The sequence below is a fragment of the Hyla sarda genome, chromosome 2 (genome assembly GCF_029499605.1).
Source record: "Hyla sarda isolate aHylSar1 chromosome 2, aHylSar1.hap1, whole genome shotgun sequence".
Lineage (NCBI taxonomy): Eukaryota > Metazoa > Chordata > Amphibia > Anura > Hylidae > Hyla > Hyla sarda.
This window is the reverse complement of record NC_079190.1, coordinates 419286497-419296843: the sequence shown is the minus strand read 5'-3', so window position 1 is coordinate 419296843 and position 10347 is coordinate 419286497. Positions and strand designations below refer to the sequence as shown.

General features: G+C 43.2%; 1 protein-coding gene across 3 annotated transcripts in view; it reads right to left on the bottom strand.

Annotated features, from left to right (window-relative positions):
- Window positions 1-361: 361 nt before the first annotated feature.
- The window catches only part of WWC3 (WWC family member 3), a 214728-nt gene continuing 204742 nt past the window's right edge, over window positions 362-10347 (bottom strand). For all 3 annotated transcript variants that reach the window (XM_056558881.1, XM_056558883.1, XM_056558884.1), the window contains 3 exons: window positions 9686-9916; window positions 9117-9244; window positions 362-1086 (listed from right to left, as the gene is read on the bottom strand). In XM_056558881.1, the coding sequence (XP_056414856.1) occupies window positions 1020-1086; window positions 9117-9244; window positions 9686-9916 (426 nt within the window). In that variant the 3' untranslated portion in view covers window positions 362-1019. The remainder of the gene's footprint in view (window positions 1087-9116; window positions 9245-9685; window positions 9917-10347) is intronic.

The following is a 10347-nucleotide window of genomic DNA, read 5'->3' as shown; positions in this document are numbered from 1 at the left end:
TAACACAGGTAACATTCTGTGACATTTCATTAGGGCATCAGCCAGTTAAAGGGGTCCAAAGGATAGGGGATAAGATATCTGATCGTCACGGCCGTGCCCCTTGTGACGTCACGGCAGGGCCCCCTCAATGCAAGACTATGGCAGGAGCCGCCACACCCCCTCCCATAGACTTGCATTGAGGGGGCGTGGTTGAGAAGTATCGACCCCCACAGCCCGCACCCAGCTTTCCTAACTAAGTGTTCTGAACGTTGGGGAAGCGGAGTACCCCTTTAAGCTACAGGGCCATCAATTTAATGTATGGGCTTTTCAATGTATATATGAAGTAAGATTAAAAAAAAGACAACAATATTTCTGAAAAATGCAATGCCATCTTTAATCAGTATTAAAACCCTCGCAGTGATAATATTTCAATACAGAACAGAGATGGTGTAAAAGAATAAGAGATACATTATGAAAGAAAAAGACGTAAAAAGAAAAATAAAGTAACAAAAAAGCTACTAAAGGTGATAGTTTGCAAATAGTATTTTCATTTCAGGTACCAGAAAGAAAGCGAGTTCACCTATTCAATTCAGCTGTATGACACTTGGAAACATAAAATTCAGTCTAAACATCTTAAAATTAGGTATTTTCCCTCAAGGAAAATAAGGACCTATAAATAAATTACAATACAGAGAATTGCCTGAACTTGCTTTATTTCTGATCTCCAGCCTTTTACTAAAGTCACATAAAACAGCATCAAAACTGTACACATTTCTTCTGAACAGAGTAGTTGATCTATAAAATAGGTTGCCTTCAAGAATGTCAGTGTTACAGCAAGGAAAAACCAAGCCTCGCTGCGGTCATATTATAAAATATATAATTATAGATATTTATATATGCATATATGCTTCTGTTTTTATTTTTTTATTTTTTACAAAATATTGAATAGCTTTGAAAACATAATATTAAACTTCACTAGTTTAATAAGTTCATGGAGATACGAACAAAAAGAGTTGATTCTTTTTGTGCTGGAAAACACATCATACGTCATCAGCTGGAAGAGGAGGTATGTTAATTCTTGGTCTTGTGAAGAATGCGATCTTCTCCCTATGGACAACAAAATGCATTTTAACTGCAATTATGGAAAGGCTGATTATAATAACATAACGTCACACCTCTAAAATACAGTACCGTATTTTTTGCCGTATAAGACGCACTTTTTCTTCCCCATAACTGGGGAGGAAAAGTTGGTGCGTCTTATATCGCAAATACACACCTATCGGGTCGGTCCATGCGGCCATCAACGGTCGGGACCCGCGGCTAATACAGGATATCACCGATCGCGGTGATGCCCTGTATTAACCCTTCAGACGCGGCGATCAAAGCTGACCGCCTGAAGCGAAAGTCAGGCTGTTTGGGACCGCGGCATCCCGAACATCTTACAGGACACCGGGAGGGACCTTACCTGCCTCCTTGGTGTCTGCTCCGTGCCGGGATCCCCTGAATGGCGGCGCTCTCCTTCGATGTCATCACGTCGTCGCGCACGCCGTCGCGTCATCCAATAGGAGCGGCGTGCGTAGCGACATGTTGACGGCGACGGAGACCGTGGATCCCGGGGAAGAAGACGTCCAAAGGGTCGGGGACACCCCGGGGACGCGGCGACAGCGATGGAGCAACATCCAAGGCAGCGGTGACGGGTCCGGAGCGGCGGGGACACGTGAGTACTACCTCCTATCCAGTGGTCTTCAACCTGATGACCTCCAGATGTTGCAAAACTACAACTCCCAGCATACCAGGACAGCCAACGGCGTCCTATAGGGCGAAAAATACGGTATATTGACAAATTCATGCCTATACAAAGTATCTCTATTTCTGCAGGATTAGCTTTCAATTGTCTCTAAATACTGATTTTAAGGGTACCGTATTTTTCGCCATATAAGACGCTCCGGCATATAAGACGCACCCAATTTTAAAGGGTGAAAATTTAGAAAAAAAAAGATTCTGAACCTTCTGTTGGCTGTCCGGGCATGCCAGGAGTTGTAGTTTTGCAACATCTGAAGGTCCGCAGGTTGAAGACCACTGGTATAGGAGGTAATACTCACCTGTCACCTCCGCTCCGGACCCGTCACCACTGCCCTGGATGTCGCCCTCCATCGCTGTCGCCGCGTACCCGGGGTGTCGCCGTCGCTCCGGAACGTCTCTGCTGCCGGGTATCCTCGCTCTCTGTCGCCGCCATCACGTCGCTATGCACGCCGCTCCTATTTGATGACTGGACGGCATGCGCGACGACGTGATGGCGATGAAGGAGAGCGCCGGCCACGCAGGGAATCCCGGCACGGTGCAGACACCGAGGAGGCAGGTAAGGTCCCTCCCGGTGTCCTATAAGCTGTTCGGGACGCCGCGATTTCACCGCTGCGGTCCCGAACAGCCCGACTGAGCAGCCGGGTTAGAGTCACTTTCGCTTCAGACGTGGTGGTCAGCTTTGATCGCCGCGTCTGAAGGGTTAATACAGGGCATCACCGCGATCGGTGATGTCCTGTATTAGCCGCGAGTCCCAGCCGTTGATGGCCGCAGGGACCGCCGCGATAGGACAGGGTTTAATGTGTATTTGCAGTATAAGACGCACCAAATCCCCCCCCCCCCCCAGTTTTGGGGAAGAAAAAGTGCGTCTTATACGGCGAAAAATACGGTAAGTTCACACTTGGCAGATTTGTTGCAGAAGTTTCTACAAATGGAAATCTATTCACTAAATCTGAATGGGGTTGTTTCGGCAGCATGTACATGGACTCTTGCAAGACCTATTGACATATATGGAACTTATGTAAAGCTTTCTACAACAAATCTGTCAAAGTGTTAACATGCCTTTGAGGGGTAATCCGAAGGAGAGAAAAAAAAATTTCAAATCAACTGGTGCCAAAAAGTTATACAGATTTGTAAATTACCTTTATTTAAATATATCAAGCCTTATATATAGCCTAAATATATCTCTGCCCATGTCAGGAACTGTCCAGAGCATGAGGAAAGCCCTAAAGCAAGCCTCTGCTGCTCTGGACAGTTTCTGAGACAGACAGGGGTGGTAGCAGAAAGCACCATGTTTGACTGGAAAGAGTAGATACCTGTCTGCCATAAGTTGATTTATTTAGAAAAAAAAAAAAAAAAACCTTTTATCTTGAGTACCCTTTAATAAGGTACTCCGGTAGAATTTATTTTTTTTTTAACCCTTTAAGGACCCAGCCAATTTTCACTGTAGGACCCGGCCATTTTTTGCACATCTAACCACTGTCAATTTAAGCATTAATAACTCTGGAATGCTTTTACCTTTCATTCTGATTCCGAGATTGTTTTTTCGTGACATATTCTACTTTACGTTAGTGGTAAAATTTTGTCGATACTTGCATCTTTTCTTGGTGAAAAATTCCAAAATTTGATGAAAAAATTGAAAATTTTGCATTTTTTTTTTAACTTTGAAGCTCTCTGCTTATAAGGAAAATTAATATTCCAAATAAATTATATATTGATTCACATATACAACATGTCTCCTTTATGATTGCATCAAAACGTTGACATGTTTTTACTTTTGGAAGACATCAGAGGGCTTCAAAGTTCAGCAGCAATTTTCAAATTTTTTACAAAATTTTCAAAATCAAAATTTTTCAGGGACCAGTTCCGTTTTGAAGTGGATTTGAAGGGCCTTCTTATTAGACATACCCCAAAAATGACCCCATTATAAAAACTGCACCCCCCAAAGTATTCAAAATGACATTCAAAAGGTTTGTTAACCCTTTAGGTGTTTCACAGGAATAGCAGCAAATTGAAGGAGAAAATTCAAAATCTTCATTTTTTACACTGGCATGTTCTTGTAGACCCAGTTTTTTTAATTTTTACAAGGAGTAAAAGGAGAGAAATCTTCCTAAAATGTGTAGCCCAATTTCTCTCGAGTAAGGAAATACCTCATATGTGTATGTCAAGTGTACGGCGGGCGCAGTAGAGGGCTCAGAAGGGAAGGAGCGACAATGGGATTTCGGAGAGTGAGTTTTTCTGAAATGGTTTTTGTTTGGCATGTCGCATTTAGGAAGCCCCTATGGTGCCAGAACAGCAAAAAAAAAAAAAAAACACATGGCATACTATTTTAGAAACTACACCCCTCAAGGAACACATCAAGGGGTACAGTGAGCCTTAAAACCTCACAGGTGTTTGACGACTTTTTGCTAAAGTCGGATGTGTAAATGAAAAAAAAATATTTTTTCACTAAATTGCTGGTTTTCCCCCACCTTTTATATTTTTACAAGGGGTAATAGGAGAAAATGACCCCCAAAATTTGTAACCCCATTTCTTATGAGTATGGAAATACCCAATGTGTGGACATCAAGTGATCTGCTGGCGCACTACAATGCTCAGAAGAGAAGGAGCGCCATTGAGCTTTTGAAGACAGAATTTGGTTGGAATAGAAGTCGGGGGCCATGTGCGTTTACAAAGCCCCCCGTGGTGCCAGAACAGTGGACCCCCCCACGTGACCCCATTTTGGAAACTACACCACCCACAGAATTTAATAAGGGGTGCAGTGAGTATTTACACCCCACTGGCGTTTGACAGATCTTTGGAACAGTGGGCTGTGCAAATGAAAAATTACATTTTTCATTTTCACGGACCACTGTTCCAAAAATCTGTCAGACACCTGTGGGGCGTAAATGCTCACTGTACCCCTTATGCATTACGTGAGGGGTGTAGTTTCCAAAATTGGGTCATATGTGGGGGGTTCCATTGTTCTGGCTCTACGGGGGCTTTGTAAACACACGTAGACTTCAATTCCGGACAAATTTTATCTTCAAAATCCCAATGGTGCTCCTTCTCTTCTGAGCACTTCGCCCGCCGAGCACTTTACATCCACATATGGGGTATGCTCTTACTCAGAAAAAATGGGGTTACACATTTTGAGGGGCTTTTTTCCTATGTTTCCTTGTGAAAATAAAAAAATTTGGGTAACACCAGCATTTTTGTGAAATTTTTTTTTTTTTTCATTTTTCCATCCAAATTCGTCAAACACCTGTGGGGTGTAAAGGCTCACTATACCCCTTGTTACTTTCCGTGAGGGGTGTAGTTTCCAAAATGGGATCACATGTGGGTATTTATTTTTTTGCGTTTATGTCAGAACCGCTGTAAAATCAGCCACCCCTGTGCAAATCACCAATGTAGGCCTCAAATGTACATAGTGCGCTCTCACTCTTGAGCCTTGTTATGCGCCCGCAGAGCATTTTACGCCCACATATGGGGTATTTCTGTACTCAGGAGAAATTGCGTTACAAATTTTGGCGGGCTTTTTTTCCTTTTAACACTTGTGAAAATAAAAAGTAAAGGATAACACCAGCATGTTAGTGTAAAATTTTAATTTTTTTACACTGACAGGCTGGTGTAGCCCCCAACTTTTCCTTTTCATAAGGGGTAAAAGGAGAAAAAGCCCCCCAAAATTTGTAACTCAATTTCTCCCTATTACGGAGATACCCCATATGTGGCCCTAAACTGTTTCCTTGAAATACGACAGGGCTCTGAAGTGAGAGCGCCATGCGCATTTGAGGACTAAATTAGGGATTGCATAGGGGTGGACATAGGGGTATTCTACGCCAGTGATTCCCAAAAAGGGTGTCTCCAGCTGTTGCTAAACTCCCAGCATGCCTGGACAGTCAGTGGCTGTCCGGAAATGCTGGGAGTTGTTGTTTTGCTACAGCTGGAGGCTCCGTTTTGGAAACACTGCCGTACAATACATTTTTCATTTTTATTGGGGGGACAGTGTAAGGGGGTGTATGTGTAGTGTTTTACCCTTTATTATGTGTTAGTGTAGTGTAGTGTTTTTAGGGTACAGTCACACTGGCGGGTTACAGTGAGCTTCCCGCTAGAAATTTGCGCTGCCGCGAAAAGTTTGCCGCAGCTCATATTTGAAGAAGGAAACTTACTGTAAACCCGCCCGTGTGAATGTACCCTGTACGTTCACATGGGGGGGGCAAACCTCCAGCTGTTTCAAAACTACAACTCCCAGCATGTACCGACAGACCGTGCATGCTGGGAGTTGTAGTTTTGCAACAGCTGGAGGCACACTGGTTGGAAAACCTTCAGTTAGGTTCTGTTACCTAACTCAGTATTTTCCAACCAGTGTGCCTATAGCTGTTGCAAAACTACAACTCCCAGCATGTACTGATCGCCGAAGGGCATGCTGGGAGATCTAGTTATGCAACAGCTGGAGGGATCGCAACTACAACTCCCAGCATGCAGAGACAGCTGTTTTGGCATGCTGGGATTTGCAGTTTTGCAATATCTGGAGGGCTACAGATAGAGACCACTGCACTGTGATCTCCAAACTGTGGACCTCCAGATGTTGCAAAACTACAAATTCCAGCATGCACAGACAGCAAACAGCTATGTGGGCATGCTGGGTGTTCTAGTTTTGCAAGATCTAGAGTGCTACAGTATAGAGATCACTGTGCAGTGGTCTCTAAACTGTAGACCTCCAGCTGTTGCAATACTGCATCTCCCACCATGCCCAGCAGCTGTCTGGGCATGCTGGGAGTTGTAGTTTTGCAACATCTGGAGGGCTACAGTCTCAGACTGTAGCCCTCTAGATGTTGCTAGGCAACTTATCAGCTTCCGTTGGATACATGGAGCCGTCCTCTTCTGCTGCACGACATCGCCGCCCGCGCCGATCACCGCCGCTGATCCGGTCCCGCAGCTTCCACCGACGGGTAAGTGGATCTTCGGCGTTCGGTCCCCGTCATTTCCCCGTCCTGCCCCGCCTATTGTGGGTGGGCAGAACGGGGAAAATGAAAGTAAACCCCCCCGCCCCTAATCTGCTATTGGTGGTCGCGTCTAGACCACCAATAGCAGAGATAGGAGGGGTGGCACCTCTGCCACCTCACTCCTATGGCTACAGGGGGATCGTGGGTGTCTTAGACAACCGCGATCCCCCTTCTATTCCGGGTCACCGGGTCACCATAGACCCGAATGACCCGGAATCGGCGCAAATCGCAAGTGTGAATTCACTTGCGATTTGCGCCGATCGCCGACATGGAGGGGTCTGATGACCCCCCTGGGCATTTGCACGGGGTGCCTGCTGATTGATATCCATATGATGGATTATTTATTGCGCCACCAATTCTACTTTGCAGTGACATCAGTCATGAAATGAAACGAAAAAAAAAATCATTATGCGGCGAAATTGAAGAAAAAACGCCATTTTGTAAATTTTGGGGGCTTCCGTTTCTACGCAGTATATTTTTCGGTAAAGATGACACCTTATCTTTATTCTGTAGGTCCATACGATTAAAATGATACCCTACTTATATAGGTTTGTTTTGTCGTACTTCTGTAAAAAATCATAACTACATGCAGGAAAATTTATACGTTTAAAAATGTCATCTTCTGACCCCTATAACTTTTTTATTTTTCCGCATATGGGGCGGTTTGAGGGCTCATTTTTTGCGCCGTGATCTGAAGTTTTTAGAGGTACCATTTTTGTATTGATCGGACTTTTTGATTGCTTTTTGGGACTTTTTTTACATTATTTTGGAATTTGGAATTTTTTTGCGTGTACGCCATTGACTGTGCGGTTTAATTAATGATATATTTTTATAGTTCGGACATTTACGCACGCGGCAATACCACATATGTTTATATTTATTTTTATTTGCATGGTGTTTTTTTTTTATGGGAAAAGGGGGGTGACTTGAACTTTTATTAAGAAAAGGGTTAAATCATATTTATTAACTTTTTTTTACACTTTTTTTTGCAGTGTTATAGCTCCCATAGGGAGCTATAACACAGCACACACTGATTGCCAGCACTGTTCACTGCAAAGCCATAGCTTTGCAATGATTAGCGTTATCGGCGGTCGATTGCTCAAGCCTCAATCTCAAGCTTGGAGCAATCAATCGCCGAGGGGACACGGCGGAGGCAGTTAAGAGGACCTCCGCTCATGTCCCAGCTGATCGGGACACCGCATTTTCACTGCGTTGGTCCCGATCAGCCCCGCTGAGCAGCCGAGCAGCTTTCAATTTCGGTTTAGACGCCGCGTTCAACTTTGAACGCCGCATCTAAAGGGTTAATAGCCGATATAACACGGGGTCACGCGGGAGCCTGCCAAGGATGAAAATATACGTCCTTGGTCGTTAAGGGGTTAAAGGGGTATTCCACTGCCCCAGCATTCAAAACATTTTGTTCTGAACGCTGGGTGTGAGCTGCGGGGGGTCTTGATTGTCACACCCCTTGTAATGTCACACCACGCCCCCTCTATGCAAGTCTATGGGCGGGGGCGTGGTGGCTGCCATGCCCCCTCCCATAGACTTGCATTGAGGGGGTGTGGCGTGATGCCACAATTGGCGTGATGCCACAATTGGCATGGGCATGATGTCACAACCCCCTGCAGCCCGCACCCAGCTTTTGGAACAAAATGTTTCTAACACTGGGGCAGTGGAGTACCCCTTTAATATCAAAGTGTGAAACTGCAGTCTTCGTATATTCCCTCCAATGTGCAATATGTAGATTTTTCAAGATTATGTAAAAGAATGTAAAACAACAGTCTACAAAATTGAAAAGATAAAGTATCTACAAACATATTAATAAGGCTTTATTTAAAGGGTACCTCTCATCAAATAAACTTTTGATATATTTTAGATTAATGAATGTTGAATAACTTTCCAATAGCATGATAATGAAAAATATGCTTCTTTCTATTGTATTTTTCCCGATCAGTCCTGTCAGCAAGCATTTCTGACTCATGCTGGAGTCCTAAACACTCAGAGCTGCCAGCCTGCTTTGTTCACAGCCAAACAGGCTGTGAACAAAGCAGGCTGGCAGCTCTGAGTGTTCTCCTTTGTGAACAAAGCAGACTGGCAGCTCGTAGTGTTTAGGACTCCAGCACGAGTTTGAAATGCTTGCTGCCAGGACTGGTAGGGAGACTCCTAGTGGTTATTTCTTCAAAGTGGAAAATTAAATAGAAAGAAGCATATTTTTTAATAACATGCAATTGTAAAGTTATTCTGCATACATTAATCTATAATATATCAAAAGTTTTTTTGATGAGAGGTACACTTTAAACTGACCAACAGATGATTCTCTACATTGTTAGTGCTTAACCCCTTACTTCATCTTACCTGAAGGTCTGCACCTGTAAAGGTTCCTTCTGGTTTCGACCACGCAGCTGCAGTACTTCTTTAGAAGCCTTCTTAAGCATATTCTCCGCTGCTTGTTCTTGGTGCTGCTCAAGTTTGGTCTGTCTTGTCTGGATAATGGAAACAAGAATTACAAAATTTACTGGCAACAAACAGGCATAAAAACGTATTAAAACAGTCATGATATAAACTCAATGGCTACTTATAATGCAGTCATATGTCCAGTCCTTGACAAAGCAAAAAAAAAAAAAAAAACACTACAAGGGTGTGAAAAAGCTATTGTTATAGCAAAACAGTTATTGCCTGTGCATCTGACCTGCATACAATAAAGTTAAAATAGATCGGGATGAGTGCTGCAACATTTTATTCTTTCACCACAGCAAAAAAAATATATAAATAAATAGATCACCTTAACATCTAATTGGAGATACGAACATATGTTGTGCTTACTATATAGTTTAATTACAAAAACTACAAAAAAATCTATATTATATAGCAATTTAGTTACTGAAAGTTTATATGTTCCAAAGAGTTAATGAAATAAGACATACTTGTCTTTCAGCCTCCAAAAGCAAACTGCGGAATCGGTCATCACGCAGAACCCATTGAGGAAGCTCACTCTGGCCTCGATGCTGAACTTCTTCCAGACGTTGCTTGAGCTCTTTAAGAGCATTTATTTCCTCATTTAATTGTCTCTGCTTTGTTCTGGAAGCCTGGAGATCCAGCTCCAGGTCAAGAGACGTCCTTGCCATGATCTCTGCCATGGAAGACTGGCAGGCTTGCTGCAAGAGGAAAATACAAATAAAGGTTAATACAAAGAATAGGCAAATGAATAGCCACCTTATGTAACATACAAAACCTATCTATCTCCATGTATCTATCTATGTATCTATCTAATTTTATCTATCTCATGTCTACCTATCTATCTACCTACCTACCTACCTACCTATCTATCTATCTATCTATCTATCTATCAGTATATCCCATAAGTGAGTCCACCCCTCAAATTATATACAGTATATCCCATAAGTGAGTCCACCCCTCACATTATATACAGTATCTCCCATAAGTGAGTGCACCCCTCACATTATATACAGTATCTCCCATAAGTGAGTCCACCCCTCACATTATATACAGTATATCCCATAAGTGAGTCCACCCCTCACATTATATATACAGTATCTCCCATAAGTGAGTCCACCCCTCATATTAT